The sequence below is a fragment of the Hipposideros armiger genome, unplaced genomic scaffold, assembly GCF_001890085.2.
Source record: "Hipposideros armiger isolate ML-2016 unplaced genomic scaffold, ASM189008v1 scaffold_166, whole genome shotgun sequence".
Taxonomy (NCBI): Eukaryota; Metazoa; Chordata; class Mammalia; order Chiroptera; family Hipposideridae; genus Hipposideros; species Hipposideros armiger.
In genome coordinates this window covers 2285028-2305719 of record NW_017731516.1, presented here as the reverse complement: position 1 = coordinate 2305719, position 20692 = coordinate 2285028, and the positions used below count along the sequence as shown (strand labels likewise).

At 38.2% G+C, this 20692-nt stretch overlaps 1 protein-coding gene across 2 annotated transcripts in view; it reads right to left on the bottom strand.

Annotated features, from left to right (window-relative positions):
• The window catches only part of PTPRR (protein tyrosine phosphatase receptor type R), a 248144-nt gene extending 241805 nt beyond the window's left edge, over positions 1-6339 (bottom strand). For both annotated transcript variants that reach the window (XM_019651760.1, XM_019651761.1), the window contains exon 1: positions 5915-6339. In XM_019651760.1, the coding sequence (XP_019507305.1) occupies positions 5915-5972 (58 nt within the window). In that variant the 5' untranslated portion in view covers positions 5973-6339. The remainder of the gene's footprint in view (positions 1-5914) is intronic.
• Positions 6340-20692: the final 14353 nt, after the last annotated feature.

The window sequence follows — 20692 nt, the reverse complement described above, 5'->3', positions numbered from 1 at the left end:
AGAAGAGAAAGCTGAATGTGACCTCCAATAGAATATGCAATCTCTATAGTGCTAGGAATGTGTGACCTTCTATGCACATATGCACAGGTTTTTTAAATGCCAAAGAAGCAGACAGATTTGTCTTAGTGCCTTAAACCCTGTTTGTCAATTAGCTGCATGAATTTTTTCACATTATTATAGCCACCCTTACATGTATAAGGTATTTTACTAAGAAGTAAAAAGATAGCCAACCAGCAAGGCATTTGGAATACACAGCACCTGGCCATCAGTTCGAAGGACTTTGCCATTGAGTTGATGGGTGGTTCTGGTCTCTTGCAAGCACATCCTTTGTTGCCCTTCAGTTCATAATAGTAGCAAAGGCTGTCTGAGAATGTATACCCCTGGGCATGCAAGGCTCCTGGAGAGCAACCTGAGTTTTGGATAAATGAGCTCTGTTTAAGTTCATTCTGGAAGTGGCTAAGTTGACTAAGTGTATCTTGCATGGGTGCCAAGAAGAAATTAAATGCAAAAAAAATAGACCAGCAAAATCACTGTGCTGTTTTTATTTACTCAACGTATTTATTGAATCATTAGTAGCTTTTATGCCAGGCCCTGCCCCAGGTGCTATGCTGAGCAGGATCTGTGATAGATACAGCAGAAAAATAGACAAATATCTGTGCCTTCAAGGAGCTTACGTTTTAATGGGGATAGGGGAAATCGCAATAAACAAGACAAGTAAGTAAAATATTTGGTATGGTAGGTGGTGAAAGACCTCTGGGAAAAAAGTAAAGCAGAGAAGAGGCATTGGAGGTTTTTTTTGGGGGGGGGCAAGGGAAGGTGAAATATTAAATAGGATAGTGAGGGCCTCATTGAGAAAGTAACATTTGAGTAAAGACCTAAAATGAAGAAAGAATGTTTCGGACAAAGAAAAAAAGCAAAATATATGAGGTGGGCAACTCTTTTTTGGAACAGAAAGGAGACCAAGCTGGCTGTAAAGTGACAAAAAAAGAGGAGAGTAGTGAGAGATGATATTAGACTGGTTATTAGGGGATAGAATATAGTAGAATCTGGGCCATTGTAAGGACTGTATTGAGTCATTTTGAAGAAGGAAAACTAATTCTGGAGTTCTAACTGATTGTTCTTTAAGAAAAGACATCTTAAAATCTTAAAGAATAACTATATTTCTATCAGTCTACCCTTCCTTTGGAGGGTGGTGCTTTGTTGATCCTTTTGGTCCCATCATAGGAACCCTTCCTATGCATTCTTTGAGAATGAAGAGGCATCTTCAGAATGTACATTGAAAGCAGCCTGTGCCATCTAGAAAATCTAATAGTAAGGACAATGCACAGAAGTTATGTCAAACTAAAAAGCTTCTGCACAGCAAAAGAAGCCATCGACAAAACAAAGAGGCAACCAACCAAATGGGAGAAGATATTTACAAACACCACCACTGATAAGGGGCTAATAGCCAAAATACAAAGGAACTTATACAACTCAATAGCATAAAAACAAACAATTCAATTAAAAAATGGGCAGAGAACCTGAATAGACATTTCTCTAAAGAGGACATACAGATGGCCAGTGGACATATGAAAAAAAATGCTAAACATCACTAATCATCAAAGAAATGCAAATAAAAGCCACAGTGAGATATCACTTCACACTTGTTAGAATGGCTATCATCAACAAGACAAATAATAAGTACTGGAGAGGCTGTGGAGAAAAAGGAACCCTCATACACTGTTGGTGGGAATGCAGATTGGTGCAGCCACTAAGGAAGGCAGTGTGGAGGCTCCTCAAAAATTTAAGAATAGAATTACCATATGACCCAGCAATCCCTCTCCTGGGTATCTACCCAAAAAATGAAAACATTTATCCGTAAAGATATATGTGCTTCAATGTTCATTGCAGCTTTATTTATGGTAGCCAAGACATGGAAACAACTAAAGTGTCCTTCAATCGATGATTAAATAAAGAAGATGTAGTTATAAACTCAATGGAATACTATTCTGCCATAAGAAAAGATGAAATAGTGCCATTTGCAACAACATGGATGGTTCTTGAGATTATTATGCTAAGCAAAATAAGTCAGACTGAAAAGCTCGAGAACCAGATAACTTCACTGATATGTGGGATATAAAACTGAAAGCAACAAAGGAACAAGACAAACAAAGAAAGAAACAAAAATTCATAGACACAGACTAAGTTTAGTTGTTACCAGAAGGTCAGGGGCAAGGGCGGTGGTAGAAGAGGGTCAAGGGGGTCAAGTACATGGTGATGGAAGGAGAACTGACTCTGGGGCAGTGAGCACACAATGTGATATATAGGTAATGTATTATAGAATTGTAATTCTATACACTTAAAACCTATGTAATTTTACTAACCATTGTCATCCAAATAAATTTAATTAAAAGAAAAAGGAAAATAAAACAACAATGCAGACATTTGAAAGAACCATTTCCAGAACTTGAGGAGAGAGTGATGCATTGCAATGAGTTTTGTGTAATTTTTTTGTTTTGTTTTGTTTTAGCAAAACATTCACTAGGAAAAATGAAGCTTTCACATGGGAAATTTTAAGCTACCCCAAGACCTTCACTCCTTTGTAACTAGAATACTACCCAAAAAATATCATCTCCTAAAACAGAGTATGGTTCTTTGGGCAAAGAAAAAGAAGAAACACTGAAGAAAATAAACTATCTGTACATCTTCCACATAATATTTTTTACCATCCATATTATTGGGGTAGCTTTATTGGGTTACTTTCTTGGATACTCTTGAAGTGGTCTTTTCAACTGGAGTTTATATATTATATTAGTTCACAGAAGGAGTAAAGAATGAGGACAGTTAGGTAATAAGAATTTGGCACCACTAACTCAATGGTGGCCTCACCTATCAGAAGTAGTGTATGATTTTATACAATATGCAATCACAGGTCTGGGAGCCTGGGTTTTCATTCTGACTATGCTATAAACTGGCACTTTACTATTTAAAGTAAATACTTTACTATCTATCATTTACTGGATCTTAGTTTTCTTACCTGTACAGTAAGCAGCTGGATGGAGAATAATTATAACTTTTCTTGCTAAGGGTATCTATGAATATCAGGTGCCGTGGATACAGTTGAGTCCAGGTTCTTTAACAAGCTCCATACTCAATAATTTGTTAGGGTTATCTCACTCAGACATGTTAACTACACAGCATAGTCTCACACCCCCTTCCCCTTTTTGTTCCCACAATTACAAAGAGACCAGAATACTTCTCCCTATTGAGTCAATCAGAACTCAGGATTGGTCAGAATCATTTGAAAAAAAATTTTTTGCATAGTGACTCAGGCAATCATAACCAAATAATTAAAGATGGTACTCAAGTTGAAAATGATTTGCTACCTTATCACTATATCGAAGTCAACAATTCCTAGTATCGCTAAGAAGCACACTCACATCCTGTCAGTCCATTTCTCCCATACTTAAAGGGTTCTAACATGTCATCAGTTCAGCCAGCATAAAGTAGTTGCTGGTATCCTGGGCTTTAACCAAAATGGATCAATTAGCTTTTTAGTCAAAGAGGCCTAAATATATAGAATTCATTTCCCTTCTTTATAAAGCCTACTTTTGTCCTGAGAGAAGAGAAAAACAAACAAACAAACAAAACTCAAACATTCAACAAGTAGAAAAATCAGTGACTTCTTGATCTTTCTCCTCTCACCCACTCACTTTCTGATTACCCAAACCTACAGTAGCTTAGATCAAGAAATCTGTGTTTGTTTCAGTTCTAATGAAAAGTCCTAACAATGTTATGAGATAACTGTGATGAATTTTAATCTGATGACAGCTTGTGACCCACAAATTGCTGTTTGAAATTAAAATGCATTCAAAATGAAACTGGCAAGACAGCCTCAATATTAAACTTGCAATCTGCTGTGAAAAAAACACCTATCAAAAGCACTATGTGAAGTATGAATTCAATTAATTTCTATATAGCATCTTGCAAGTAAAATCTGAAAAAGATAGTCCTTCAGTGCATTGCCTTGTTAAATTCAAAGTGGTTGAATAATCTTTTTATTTATTTATTTTTGCAAATTAAGAAATCAAAGTAGAGATGGATTGGTTTGTCTTTGGTAATACACCCTTTGCCTGAGCTCCAGGTGGAATCTAGGGCTACAGGCTTCTAGGTTTCTCCTTTGATGAACAAAACTCCTCTATTTACCTCATCTCAAATGATCATCTACAATAAATTTAGAAATGTTTTCCACCTACTTAGCTTTAAGTTTATGTATAACTTTTAAGCTATAGTCAAAGTACATTAAATGTGATATTTAGAGTTGTTTATACATTAATTTTTGGAAAAAACTACACTCCAATATCTGATAGATCAGCTAAATCATTCCTAAACTTGGTAAGAATTGAGGCACTTTTTTTTATAGTGAAAGTTTGTATCAGTGCTATCATTAAGCAATACGTAAAACTCACCCCAATGTGTATATTTTCATCCCATATTTCAACATTAAAGAATTATATGTGGTAATAAAAGGTTTCATTACAGTTGTTTGCAAATAATTTAAGGACCAAGTCATGGCTATTTCTAGTTTTCAAAAGGTGCCAAAGAACTACCGACATTTCCACAATATAACTGCATAATTATAACAATTAAAATGTGTTCATAATTATAGCCTTTATATTCCTATGCATTGCTTCTTTGAGAGATTCACAATACATTAAAATACCATTAGATAAAAATCAGAAAGCACTATCTTTTACTCTCATTATTGCACACATAAAAAAAGACTCACCCACTCTTTTCAAAAGATAGCACAGAAACTGTAATTTCACAACCATGATTCAACTCATTACCCCGGGAACATAGCACATCCTCAATAAATGTTAATTGAAGGAATGAACGGACGTGCGTGATTGTATGACAAGCAAATTCATGGAAAACACCTAGTCTTTGGTTACTACAGACCTACTGCACGCACAGCTGCTGTCGCAGTAGGGTTCCTAAAATCTCTCTGCCATATTCTATTTTGGCTCATGTGAGTGTAAAAATGATAAAGGATTCAGTCCAGCAAGTCCTTGCATTACATAGAGGCTGCACGTATCCAAAAGCAGGGTCTGTAGTGACATCGCATATAAATCCCCCATGTACTTTCGAAGGTTTGCTTCCATTCGAAACCTGATACTGGCTCTGATACCACATATATTTACATTTGGGAGCACTCTCACTGTGACTCTTGGCTAGACCTCATCAAAGCTTTCCCAGGGAATGTGTCTACCCCCAGGGTTGTCAGGTTTGAAACTGTGCTTGAGTTTTTTGTTCAGTGCCCTCGGACGCTGACCATGACGCTGAAAGAGAAGACAGGTTCTATTTTAAACCGTCCCTTCCTCTTATTGGTTTAGGATATTCGAGTGACAAGAGCGGGGGCCAAAGGAGCACGGAGCGGCATCCTTAATGTGAACCACGTATTTCGACCTTTTGGGTGGAGATGGGGTCCATCAGGTTACAGCCAATGCATCCCTCTGAGCTCTAGCTAAACCAGGAGACCTTACAGATGTAGCCGCTGCAGTAGGAAAGGTTACAACCAGCAGGATGGCTTGTCTGTCTCCTGAAAAATTGGCAGTCAAGTGCATAGCCTACAAACAGGATCAGGGAGTCTAGCTGGAGGGGAGCGGAAGGGGAAGCAAACCTATAGTCATCATGCGAATGTTCAGTATTACTCGTACTAGGTAAGGACAAATCAAGAGCTGATTTTAGCTTAAGTTTTCCGCCTCAGGCTTCCAACAGGTGCACGACTCCCTCACCCCTTCCCTGTCAGTACTGTCCTGCTTTGCCTTCCTAAGGCTTTCCTTGCTAGCCAAGCTTTTCCTAGAGTCCGTAAGCATGTGCAGTTTCCTTCCCATCGCATCCCCAGCTCCAGCTCCACCAGGCAACCCCTTACCTGCAGCGTGAAGATTAAGAAGCAGGCACAGCACAGGGAAGCCGACTGCGGTCCGCATAGTGTTTGCATTGAGAGGTGGAGGAGAAACTCCACCAAGACCCTACTTCAGGCAAAGTGTTATTAGAAAGAGCCACCGCCGAGGGGTCTGCGCTCCGGGATTCGTTCGCAGGTCCTCGAAGGGTTTGCAGAAGCGGTCTGCAGCGCCCACAGAAAGCCGCCCCAGCTTCGCCTCCCTGAGAGAGGGGAGAGGAAGAAGAGTAGGAGGTGGCTGAGCAGGCTGGGGGCCGAGGTGCTCCGAGACAGCTAATGCTTGGCCTTCTGGAAGCCCCGCAGCAGCAGCAGCCGCGAAGAGGGTGGGTAGACTCCCGCGGCAGCCCTGGATCCGGCGGGTGGTGCGGCCAGTGCAGTGCGAGCAGCAGCCAGGCGCGCCGTGGCTACTGAGCATGCCCAGCGCTGGCCCCCGCGCGGCATCGGGGTTTCAAAATGAAATTCCACTTCTCCGGGTCTTAGCGGTTGCTTCGAGGGGAGCAGGCGCCACGGCAGGGGGCTTCTTGGGGTCTTGATTAGGAGAGTGTGTCAAAAACCTGGGGAGTGAGATGGGATGGGGTGGGTCTAGGTGAGGGCATGAGCAGAGGAGAGAACCAAAGAAAATGCCAACCTCAAGACCCATCCTACTCCTTCCCCAAATCTTGGTTTACGCGTGGACAGAGCTCTCTGCTGGGGGCTGGCCTTTGCTGGGCTGCAGATTGACCAGCTTCTCAGGATTGCCCACAGAAGTAGAGTATAGGTGCCTTCCACGGCTGAGCACCCTGGGTGGCCTGCGGAAGCGGTATCCTGAGGGTGCCTTGTTCTAACAGCTTTCCTTTGCTTCTCTTTTTCTCTCTTTCCAGGTCAATCCTGTATTTAAACTTTCTGCTGACTGATGTCCAAAGCCTACATATGACTATAATGACAGAAAGAAGCAAGGCCATACTTTCAGACGAGTAGGACACATCCATGTAATTGAAGAAACAAAAGCGCCCTTTTGGTGTTTTGGATTTAATTATCTTGCATCTCCATTTGACTTTCTAAGGTGAAAGGTAATAGAATCACCTCTGTAACTGGGCTCCTCCAGTCCAGCTTTGTGCCTGCAGGGAGGTGACAACAGTCTGTTTACTATAAATGACCCCTCCCCTATTTAAGACTTTGGAGTGTGAAGATGCTTGTGTTAGGCTAGTGGTTAATTCCTCCTAATCATAAAGTCCCTCCGCCAGACTTCTCTCCCTTAACTATCCCAGGAGCAGTCTGCTTCTGTCTTCTTGGAATGCCATTGTCCCTTCCCCAATCGCCTCCATTACCACGCTTACACTTACAAAAGTCTAACCTTGCTCTCACTTTTCCAGGAATCCCTGGCCTAACTCCAGATTACAGTGATATATCTCTTCCAAAGTGAATGTATTTAGTATTGCCTCATCGCCCCCCCCCCCGCAGATATTCACTTATTTGTGGTTTGTCTTACAACACAGTAGAAGGCTCCGTAAGAACTGCATCTTTCTGTCACTTAACTAGAATAAAGCCATTCTAGGCAAATAAAAGGTACTAATAAGTGCTTATTGAATTGAACTGCCTCTCTCACTCAATGCTTTCTTCCTTCAACCACTGTGGATTGGGACAACTAATGGGAAATATGCTACCCAGAGAGCTTAAATTAGGCAGCATCTTATATGATCTGAGAGCCTCAGCAGTATCGTTTTCTTTACAATCTAGTTCATCTCTGGCCTTGAGAGACAAGGCCAAGTATTGCACTTGAACAGGTGGGAGAAGGGGAGAAAGAGATATATTTTTTCATACCTAGGCAGGTCTTCTATGCTGAACATAGAGATATAAATAGCTTCACTCTCCACATGCTTCCACTTCCCCACATGAATACATCATGCACCATTTCTGTGGCACTACCATTTTACCCCAAACCACTCTAAACAGCAACTTCTCCCCCTACTCCAGATTTGCTTTCCCCCAGACTTCTTTTCCCATAAAATATGAGTATATCACTTTCTAACATGCCAAAAAATTACTTATTAAATATATTATTTATTGTCTGTTTCTCTACACACACACCCCACCCCCCAGAAGTGGAATCTCATTTTCAGTGGAAGAGATCTTTGGCAATTTTATTCACTGATGTATCCCAACTGATTAGAACATGCTTCTCACAATGCCTATCAATTAATTGATAAAGTTCAATACTGACCATTAACCTCGCTCTTTCCAATTCTTACTAAATAGATATGTGAGATAATTTATTTGGCTGTGCTTAAAGGTTGGAGGAGTAACCCATCTTATTTAACATCTAGTATTAGAATTTCTGCAGGGTTGGGAGTTGGAGGGAAATAATATTGTAGTAGCCCACTTTCATGGGTGTGCTTCCCTGATTTTCTTCCTTCCCAAAAAAGACTAATTATCAAACTTACATAGGTCTCAAAGAAGAAAATGCACATATGGTAATGAAGCAATGCTGCAGTAGTGACCTGATCCTTGTTTTTCCTACAGATAATTCCCACATTTTGGTGGTGGTAGTGGAGGAGGGTGTTTAAAGTTTGAAATAATATAATTGGCTGTGACTTTGCCAACAAGCAGTCTGCAAGCTATTTGTTTTGCCCAAGGGCGCAGGTAGTTGAATTATTAAACTATGCATGAAAATCCCCTTAGCAGCAAAATTTTCCAATTTCCAGTTTGACTAGATATACTACTAAAATAGTTCAGCATGGTAAAAATAACCTTGAGTGAGCTGTAATTTTGGTGACTGGACATTCATTATTAATTTACTTGAAAAAGATAAAGGAGTAAGAAAGTCATATTCCTTGGTGAGTCTATCTAATTTACTTCCAATGGATTTGATCCCATGACATGTGAAGTCAAAGGACCAAAAGTTAATTAGCCAATTAGTGAGAAAGTCAACCCCTTAACATTTGAGAAATATTCCCAGTGAGTTCATAGATCCTGTTTCTCCTTGACTCTATGTGATCTAACTCTTGGAAAGGTGATTTGTGTTTTAGACAAGAAACTTGGTTAAAACATTGAACCAGGGTTTTAACAAGTTAGTTCAAATTTAGCCTTTTAGAGCCATTCCTCAAACCAAATTTAACTGTTATGAGCCTCCACATTAACTTGTCTATAAATAGAGGAATACCATTCATTCTGGTCCTCCTTCCTTAGGACACTTTAAATAGAGAAATTGTATCTGTTAACTGTTAAGAGTTTTCTATTGAAGTGATTTTGATTATTATTAATTAAATGTGATGAGAGCTAATATTGATTGAGAGCTTCTTTCTTATGTGCCAGGTTCTGTTCTAAGCACATGGCTATCCCATTTAAACTTTATAATATCCTTATGAGGAGGCACTATCATGATCTCATTGTAGAGATGAGACAATTAAGGTACAGAGAAGTAACTTGCCCAAACTCAAGTAATAAGCAATCGATCAAAAGGTAAGTTGGTAAAGTTAGGATTCACAGTCAGGTAGTTTGATACCAAATCATTACGATATGCTACTTCACACATAATATATATATACAGTCAGTTGTTGATGCTCCCTAGAATTAATCAGGACCATGGCAGGAGATACTGACCCTGGACTTGGCAGGAAAGCTCTGTGGTGAGAAGCACCCCCAGGAGATTTTCTCCAAGGGACCCTCTTGTGGCAATGGATGATGGGATCCGGCATCTCGTGAACAAAGACAGAAAGCAAGTAAAATCATGCTTGGAAGAACCATATAAGAAGGATGCTTAAAGTAAAGCAGAAGAGAGGAAATGATCTCTCCTGTGGAGGGTGGGCACAAAGGTGCAGATGGGTAGCAGGAGAACAGTAAATGAGCTGAGTCTGGCCTATTAGTAGGTTTGAATTGCTCTACATGAAGAGAGAGGCCAGCAGGTTGTTTGAGCCAGTGGAAGAGACATGAACTAGTCAAATGGATTCAAGGAACTTCCAAATATGTACAAGGACAAAAGGCAAGAGGGACCAACACTTTGTTGAGATTTGTATTGTGCTTACCCTGCCCCATCCTTTATGGGGCCACTTTATCAATCTCAAAGTCAGGTTCCTTTGTCTGAGCAATATCTGTGTATAAGAGGAGAAATAAGAGTAGTAATTTATTTTTACAAAGTAAAAAGAAATTGATGTGAATTAAGCTATCTTCAGAGTGGAATGTTTCAGAATAAAAAGGAATGAATTGGAAATTCATATTATGTATAGATGTATGGATTCACCATTATTGCTTTTAGTATTTTCCTAACTATAATAAGGAAGCACAATTTACTCTTCTGTTTAAGCACAGGAGTGAGGAAAACAGTGAAATAACCAAGGGCACTGAAACGGGGAGAAAAAGCAATAAAATTTACAAAATATATGTTATCACATTGCACCCTCACAAGAGCTCTGTGAGGTATTATTCTCCATTGGTGATGGAAGAAGAAAGTGAAAATGAGGCTAGTAATTGTCCATGGTCCTCCAGCTGGTAAATGGTGAGGCTGACATTAGAACTCAGGACTGGCGACTCCAGTTATCACTATCTTGTTAACAGCTATGTTACACTGCCTCTCTGATAAGTGGAAGGACTTACTTCAAGGCTTAAATAACAAACATAGTGTTTTGAACCCAAGACACAGATTTCAAGATGCTTAACGACAATTAAATTTTACAGCTTAACACAGCTCTGCTTTTGTTGTGAGTTATCCATATGAAGTGTTTGAAACACACACACACACACACACACACACAGAGAGAGAGAGAGAGAGAGAGAGAGAGAGAGAGAGAGGCAGCAATATATATTCTAAGAAAAAAAATTAGGAACCCAAAATAAGATATATATTTTTTTATACATCTGTGAAATGCACAGTCCTTGTCAAATACAAAATATCAATGACAGGAAGGCTATGGGTACCTATAAATTCTGCTATTGGGTCATTATTAAAACTTTATTCAAAATGAATATGAACTTTCCTCGGAGCTAGCTCTTAGGAGCATGTATTGTGCTGTCATCTACTCTGGCTCTGCAAAGGTCAGATTCATCCAAGATGTCGGTAATGGATTTATAAACCGCTGACTCTCCTGCATTAGCTCTCTGTCCATCCCAAGACACTAATCAGGCTGCACTTACACCATCCATCACCCTGAGCAGCACACAGACGTGAGAGCCTTCTATTCTGGCTTAGACTAGCTAGTTGGGGCCAGTCAAATACATATTCTGCAATGCTTGGTCATTCTTTTAGATTTCCTTGAATGAGGAACAACTCATTCACTCAACGAAGAATATCTTGGGAATGTAGCTATGGCTTGATTAGATTATATAATCGCACTCCACTTCTGTTACATTCTTTTTTCACATAACTATGAGATGATGTTAAAGAACATCTTCCAAATATGAGTCTTCATGCCTCTCTCACTGACAGCTCACCCTTTGAAATGAAAAGTCATGGGTCAGTGCATCTCTGATCTTGTATTTTCTTTTTTAACCTCATTCTTGCAGCTGTATGCCTAAGTAGAGAGGGGAGAATTGATCAGTCTATATTTTGGTGTTGGGGAACCTTTTTAGATGAAAGTGTTCCTTTGTGAAAAACCTGTGCCTCTACAACATAGAAGGGAATCTCACTAAAAATGACCACTAACTATAACATGACCATTAATATATCCAAATGTCTAAGCAGTCATCTGTGTATGACAGAATCCACGTGTGCTGAGACAACACTGATGTCTTTGTTCAGTGGCTATATCAGGAAATACTGTTTGAAGTTAAGTTACAGTGGGGTCTGCTATATCACATATACGAGATTCCAAAAACAGTGAATGATCTGCTGACATTTCATCAATATATAACTTGATTTCAAATAATTAAGCAAATATCTATTGAGTACCTATGATGAGTCAAAAATTGTTTTTAGTACTTGGGATATATTATTGAATGAAATAAACTAAGATTCTTGTCCTCATTCTCGGAGGAAGAGATATACATTTCACAGCAAATATAAGAAATAAGTAAATTACACAGTATGGTGGAAGTTGACAACTGCTATGTGAAAAGGAAAAAGTAGATCAAAATATGCGGAATTAGGTGAGTGGGATGGGGAGAAAATGTGAGTCTAAGGAGTTTGGTAAATTAAATAGGGTTTTTAATATAAGCCATGTGGAGAAGGTGAGGAGAGATGTGAGTTGGTGAAGGAGTTATAAAAGCAGATACCTTGTTAAAGAACTACGCAGGAGGATGGAATAGTTACAGCAAAGGCTCTTGCAAATCCATAGATTGTCTTAACCAATTTGGAAAACTGCACTGTGCCAGAAAAACTTTCCAGCGTACCTTTAAATATACTAAGTACGTACAGAGAAATACAGTTGAAAAAACAAGCCAAATTAGACTAACTAAATAATTCTTCAGCAGAGCCTTTTATTAATTCAAGTTGGACTGATTTCACATTACAATAACACAAATGTGTGAACCACAAAGACTCAGGGATTATGACTGATATGCCATTTGGATTGCATGTTTTCGATGTAACATAAACACCTTATTTATGTAGAAATGTGGGTGAGCTATGTCTCAGAATCCCTGCTTGCCCATTTTTGTATTGTCTTATTGTTCAATGGATGTTTCTACTTTTGCAATTTCGAATGTTCAACTTCAAACTGAGGACCATTAATGATGATGTTGGTGGTTATAAATTTTACTTAAAAATTCCTATAATCACACAAAAAAATGAGAGTATTTATTTTTATCTATTGATATGCTGTTCTATAATAATGCACTGTATAAGGTGCAACTCAGAGAGATCACCATGGGTTACCACTAGCTCATATTATCAGCCTGGCATTGTTATATAAGCAAAGCATCAGTATGAAACCAGGTACAGTTCACTCAGTATTAAGAAGGTGAATTCGGAACATATTTTTCTTTCTGAATTGTCATCAAGAGCTCTTTAAATATATTGAACAGATATATGAAAGTGAATTCAGTTAATCATTGTCTTCTGCTGACTGAACTGGCTTGAAATAGTCTCTCAAAATTTGTTAAAACTGCAGTTATAGATATGTCTGCTGGCTGAAAGAAGACAAAGTCCTTTTCAAAATCTAGAACCAATAACTGAATGTTAATTTTTTTTTGGGGGGGGATAGGTGGGCTGGAGAAGGTCAGTAATTACCTGCATTATTAAAAAGAAAAAAGATACGGTGAAATTCCATGCTTAGAAAATGTACCAAAAGTGTTGCTCTCCCTTTTTCGGTAGATTGCAACACAGTTAATTCACTGATGCCCCCCACTCCATGTCTGTGCTGGCCAGTTTCTTCCTCTCTGTTCTATCACCACAAACACACCATTTACCTTGCTCAGCTCTTTCATAAATATGTGTGCCACTTGTCAATGGTATACCAAATGAACAAGAAGATATAATTCAACAAAAATATGGCTTTATTCTCAGAAAATCAGGACTTTCCAAAGCAGCATAATCCTTCTATATTAAAAGTAGCACTAGCACTGTTCTCAAGGTATCTGACATTGGGGGCCACTGGTGACCTGATGTGTGTAATGCCGTAATCTGCAGGTCATTTTGGAAAGCTTCAGAAGCAGGCATTTGATTGTCATTATATCATATGCTTGAAGAGTTCTACTGAAGGTTTTCTCTTTGGTTTTGGTTAAATAACTTGCTAATTGACCAAATGGACCATTTTTCCACTTTGATTAACGCATTTTGGTCCAATTTTCAAAATCCTTGAAACTGGAGATCCTCAATGCTTTGTTAGTTTCATAGAGATTAAAATGCTATCGTCACCGATTACGGGGAAGATGACCTAATATCCTATTATACTTTTGTCCTATGAGATTTTCTTGTGTAAAATTTTATCAAGTTCTAGAAAACCACAACCCAGCAAAAGTGCAACTGAGAAGTAGAAATATTGGGTTGTCGGAAAAGTCATGACGCATTTTTGTTATGAAAAACATATAAAAATATGTCATGACTTTTCTGACAATCCAATACAAGTGAATTCTAATATTTTATCACTGAAGTGTTAGGTGTTGTTCTCTTTCTCTCCTCATACTATCTGAGTTATCGTCAAAGGAGGAGTGTAAATATATTCTCTTCCTAAAACTCAGATAAATAGGAGAAAATTGCAGCATAAAATTTCCCAGAGACAAGTCACAGTGTTTCCCAATAATAAATTTTTATGTGCCTTCAATTAATTTTTAATATGGTGCATAATTTTTATAGATAAATTTCATTTATGAAACTTGACTGTGAATGAAAGAAAATAACTAGTATTATAACTAGAGCATAACAAGAAATTATTTGGTTCTTTATTCTCTTCTGGATCAAGGAGAGGGAAGAAAAACATATACTGAAATTTAATTACAATTATATCCTATATATTCTGAACAATTATTTTGTTTGATGAATCTAATCGTTGCCCATTTCACCTATCCTTTAATGTCAAACTCAGTTTCCGTATCCTGCATGAACTCTTTATCCACTTCTCAACTTACACTCATCTCTCCCTTCCTTGAATAATTTGGCTTGAACTACATGCCCCCGTCCATTGTGATAGCTATGTGTGAGTTCCACAAGGAAAGGTGCAATCTCTTATTCATGTATATTCCTGGTGGCCAGCCTGACACATAAAGCACTCATCACACTGCATTGTAAATTTCGAATTGCTCCTCAGTTTACTCCCAAAGTGGACTGCAAACCCCTTGAGGGTAAGAATCATGTCTTATTAGTTGTGAAATCCTCGGTGCCTGGCACACCACTGGTAATCATAAGCATCTTTTGAAGGTATATGTAATACTGATGCATACAAACTCATAATTTATGTATGTATGGTATATGAAACATGCAATATATGTAATTAAATAATGATTATGAAATATCTTACATCCTGATGGCACTAGTAAATTCCTTCAGATTAGGAACCATATCTTATTTTCCTTCTGTATTCTTACCCTGCAAGCATCAGAAATGAATTCACTAAACACTTTTAAAGTTGAATAATAAGATATAATTAAGTCATGCCCCATGCATCCATAATATTCAAAACACTTCTCAGATCACATCAGGAAACACTTACTGAGCACCTAGCACATGTCAGACACTAAGCTAGACTTTAGGCATACAAGAGTGCAGTGGAATACAAGACGGAAGCAGCTCTTAAGGAGCTTATATAGTGGGTAAGACTGACACATAATGTATTGTCATAAGTAACAAGGATAACATGGCTATACACTGGGTATTTTGTGAGCACAAAGGAGCACTTAGTCCGACCTTGGGTTAATGTATGACTCCCAGAATAAAATAACACCTTGAAGGATAAGTAAATGTTAGCCAACAAAAGAAAGAGGGTGGGATCAAGGTGAATGAAGGTACAAAATGCTAAAGGAATATGACATGTATTTACTAGAGTATAAAATACGAGGTTGAGAGAGAAGAGAAATTCAATATAAAGAAAGACTGTATCACGACATGAAGATATTTATATGCCACTCCAAGGAACTTAAACTTCATCTCGTAGTCAATGGAAAGTCCATAAGTATCTTAAAGACTAGAGCAATATGATCAGGTATGCATTGTAGAGAGGCCACTTTAGCTGTTGTGCAGAGGATTGATTAAAAGAGTTGGGGCAAGACTAGAGGAAAAGAAAAAAGTTAGGAAGCCACTGAAATTGTTTAGGCAAAAGATGGCGAGAGCCTCAAATTGGCCAGTAGAAGTAGGTATACAGAGGAACAGGAAGGAAGTACATTCTAGAAACATTCTGAATATATAATTGGAATGACTTGGTGATGGATTGAATGAGGGATACATGGAAGGGAGATATGTCAAGAGTGACTTCCTTGTGCCTGGAGAAGATCGGACTCCCAACTAAGAGAATCAGAGTTGAGAGTGGTGAGATAATGGGTCTTGTTTTTTTGTTGTTTTGTTTGTTTTATTTTGGTGCAAAACAATGTAATAGTTAGACATCTATACACCTCACAAAGTGATAACCCAGATCCCCCAATCTACTACCCCTCTGACATTGTATATAGCTGTTACACATTACTCTATTCCTTATGCTGTACTCCACATTCTGTGACCAAATTATAGTTGACATTCATCATTATTCAGCTTCAGGTGTACATTGCAGTGGTCAGGAATCTACACCGTCCATAAAGTGGTCTCCCTAATAAGACAAGTGTCCATCTGGCACCCTACAAAATCTTTACAACATTATTGATTACATTCCCCCAGCCATCTTTTGTATCCAATGGGTTCTATTTTTGATATACTAATTTTGAGGTGCTATCAAGTGCAGGTATACAGCCTATATTTTGATCTATGTGACAGAATACAGAGTAGAAGCTAGAACTGAAGACAAAAGCAGATATGTAGGTGGAAAACAAAGACATCAGACTGAATCAAGTAACTTATTAACAGTATGTCAAGAGCAAAGAACAATGGATTAAGATAGTGAAGCCTGAGTGACATCAATGTTAAAGAGAGCAGAGCAGATGTGGGAGACTTTACTTGTCTTAAAGGTAACAGGATTGTCAAGTCTTAGATAAATAACATCAAAAGGCATGAGAGAGCAACACTCAACACCACCAGGCATGTATTACTTAGTTCTTCAAAACTAACATTTCAGCAGTTTTCCTCTGTGTTATATACCTTGCCCTCACACAGCACCGATTTCTCAGAAATAGCTTTTTAAAGGTGACAGGACATGTTCCTTGAGTCACTAAAGGTGCACCAAATCATAATGCATCACAGAATGGAGAAGGGGTAAGAGTATTTGTTCACAACTGTGACCTTCCCAGTCATGCTGGGAGAGCAGAGGGCAGGCCTGTGGAGGTACACTTACCAAAGGGCTTATGCCAGCTCAGTGTTAATGGAAAGCCACAGATGGTGAGCTGAGAGGCAGGTGCCCCCTCCCTGAGACACATTTTAAGAAAACGGATGCTCTTGTGGACAGCTATTTGAACTACCCGTGAGCACTTAAATATGTGTTTTGATGTATATTTGATGTGGGTTTTCAATGTATCTTAAACTCTCTGCACAGCTATATTCTTTTCTGTGCCCCAAAGGACTGTTATTTCTGAATCTTATTAAAAATTAACACGAACCTATTTCCCATACTCTGTATTAGATAAAGAATGGCATATGTTGATAAGCACAAGCTATTCTTTGATTTCTGGTCCCAGAGGCACTGGAAAACCCAAATCATGTGATGAGACTGGGCAAAACTCAATGATTTATCTAAATGGTGTTCAGAATTTCGTGTGTCAATAAAGCTCCTTGGTGGCTATAAATCCAGGAAACTCTATTTCTCTTTGTAAGGAGGAAAATATATTATCTCATGAATTGGTCCAAATTCATTGCACCTGCTTTTCACTCAGGCCTCGTGTGTTAGAACAAAACCACTCAAGTCAGTATCCCACAAATGATGGATATAGATCTTGAAAGAGGGCAGCAACACTGAGCATTAACTGAGAAAGCCTTGCTATATTACAGAACCCTTGCTGCAACAGACAGCTGTTAGAGATTCAAGTTCAGTTTAATTCTTGCTACCTTGCAAAAAGAAAAGAACAAGGCTCTCCTCACCAAAACTAGAAACAACGTAACAGCTTTATGGAACATAGCCTAAATAAAGTTCTGGGCTAATCTTTTCTATCACACAAATATCACGGAGATTTAATTAGAATATCCTTCTCTGTCCACTTCACTATATTTCCCAGAGAATAACTGAAATTCTGGGCAAGACAATGACACAGGACAAGCAGAAACTTTAAGAGGCGAGTTACTTATGCTCTGTAACCTCTTTCCTCATCTGTAAAATGGAAAAATGATCCTCTAGTGTTAGTGGGAGAAGTATATTAAATAATGTATGTAAATAAAACTCTTAACATGGTGCTTACTACATATAGTACAGTTGATTAAGGGTGGTTATTATTATTATCGTTATGCAGATTGCATTAACACTCACTCACTACTTGTCAATTCATTTTGTCATCTACTATCAGGTACCAGAAAGAATCAAAGAATAAAGAAAAACCATGAGAGAAAAATACAAATGGACTAAATGAGATTCATTAATCTATAAATTAGAAAAAATATTTCTGGCATTCAGGTTAGTGGAGAAAGATGTGTGTTCTATAGAAACATAGCCTGAAAAACTGTCACAAAAAATAACATAATTACACACTCTACCTTTTATCCAGAGAGAAATTCTGGTTTGTCATAAAAATTGAGTCTTCGTGTAGGATTTTTTTAAATGTAGAATATTTCTATTCAATTTTTTCCACAACAAACAGAGAGAAATAATAACTAAATGACTGTAACAATTATGTCTGGTTCACCAACTTGCTTCTTTTTCAAGAATATGTACATTAAGTGTCATAATTTTTATATTGTGTACATGCCATAAAGCCATGTTTTCTGTAACTAATATGGATCCTCCTTTAAATGTGAGTTCACTACATCAACATGCATCATGATTCCAGGCATTTTGCCACCTAAACAAATTTGAGAAACCCCAAGCTAATGTTATGAAGATGGCTAATTTCAGGAGTAAGCTATACATCTCTAGTCATAAAGGGTTATGGTGAGTTTGAAGGACTGTGATAGAAGATCTGATGAAGTGAGGTGGTAGAAAGAAGGTACTGTCACAATAAATGGAACTTAAACAATGGTGATGCAGTACTTAGAGTACTTTGCAAAATACTTCCAACACATAAAAATGTGTTGACTGATTGAATGCTGGTATCCTACCAGAAGAGGCAAATGCCAAGACGAGTGTTTATAACAATGAAACGCCCCCAAGCACCACAGGGAGAATATTCTAATATTCAATATTTATTCTTAATGAAAACCTGAGAAAAGCAGGCAGCAGCAGCAGAACACAATGTAATTATAAATGGAAAAGATGAAACTATTTCTGAACCTGAAACTAACCCACCAACAGTTCCAAGGATGTGACATTTAACAGTCAGGGAGCCACTGTTATGAATGCATTCACTTACTCAACCCTCACTTAATAAAACATGTAGTTCATTCCAGACTCTGTCCTGGGCACCAGGGATTTAGAGATGAACAAGGTGCTATCTAAGACTCTATAGAACTCTTAGTATATTTGGAAAACAGACAAGAAATTGAAACAATTATTGAACATCGCATTAACAGATGTGGGGTCTCAGGTGAGAACCACCTCCGTTGGCGTGGGGACGCCAGAATGCTTCCAAGAGGAAACGATAGAACTGACTTGGAAGGACATGTAGGAATCCCTAGAATGAGAAGAAAGTATAGAAAACTTTCCAATACATAAAAGCTCAGAAGTACAAGAGCACACAAGGTATTTGGGAGATGACAGTTGTGGAACACACTGTGTTGAGTAAGAGACCATTGTAGGGAGAGGACAGAGATCCAGTCATGAAGCCTTGTATAAAAAAGTGATTCAACTATGTCCGGTGTCTAGCTTCTTCTGGAGTGTTGGCTCTGGTGTTCTGTGTGTTTCTGATGCTACAGAAGATATCAGAAGTGTCATTTGTCCATGGCTTGTAATACTTGGGTCACAAGAGCAAATACCAGAATCATCTCTGAGAGGAAGTGACCAGAAAATTTTGAGCCAGGGAATTTTCTCTAAAAGCATCTAGGGATCATGAGACAAGCATTAGAAGCCAAGATCTAATGCCAAATGGGAATCTGAGAACTAGACAGCGAGTGCAAAGAGCAGGAGGACCCAACAGACAGATTCGTATCAATCTGGGTAAATTCTGGAAGCAACTTAACAACACATGATGAAGTGTTTCAGCACTCTTGGCAGTTTGTTTGTGTGGGTGGGTGGTCTGATTCCACAGTAGAACAGTTATCTGTCACATAGTAGGCTCTTCACAGGGTGTGTGGTTGTTCTATACCATTTGTCTATTTATATATGTGTCTATGCAATAATTTACCTTAGAGCCAAGAATCTCTCCAGTGCAGATAAACTTTTAGGGATATTTATTAGTCATACAGGTATGTTATCCCTTCTAAATATTTCCTACTCATCACTGAACACCAAGGCCTATTATAGTGCTCAGAGCAGATGTTATCTGAATTGAAATGAAATGAAACAGCCCTCCAATGTAGCCCCCATTCACCCCCGGAAGCCAGACTGAAATTGTGGCAGATCAGTGATTTCTACACCTTTCTCAGCTTTAATTTTAAAACTGATAGGTAAGGTTTAAAAGTGATAATAATAGTAGCATCAGCTGTATGTAAAAGAAATTAAAATAAATAATTATATACAAAACAGTAAACTAAAACTTAAAATGATAAGTATACAAACATTGGACTTCACAGCAAGATGTTAGAGAATGTTTTAGAAAGCATTATCTTCATGACATTGAAAAAGAGAAAGGCATTTTTTTATGATTAACAAACCAGAGCAAATAATTTTTATGATTTAAAATGAATTTGCACTTTTACAGGTCATTTGTAGATGTATAGCCATGGAATTTTGAGAGCTGAAGGAAAAAAGAGCTTATCTGATTCAATCTCTTTCTATTATGGATGAGTTGAGAACCACAAAATGATTTACTCCAAAGGTCTTTTTGTACAACTCTTTTTTCAATACTTGGAAGATACACTGAAATCAGAGTCTTTATTTTCCCTAATTATAAGTTCTCAAGTATAGGCATTGTACAAAAGTGAGTATCTTTAAATCTCTTAAATGCAGCACAAAGCAAGGCAATTGATAGGAAGTCAGTGAATATTTGTTGCACTAATGAATAAATGAATGACTGCTACTCCAT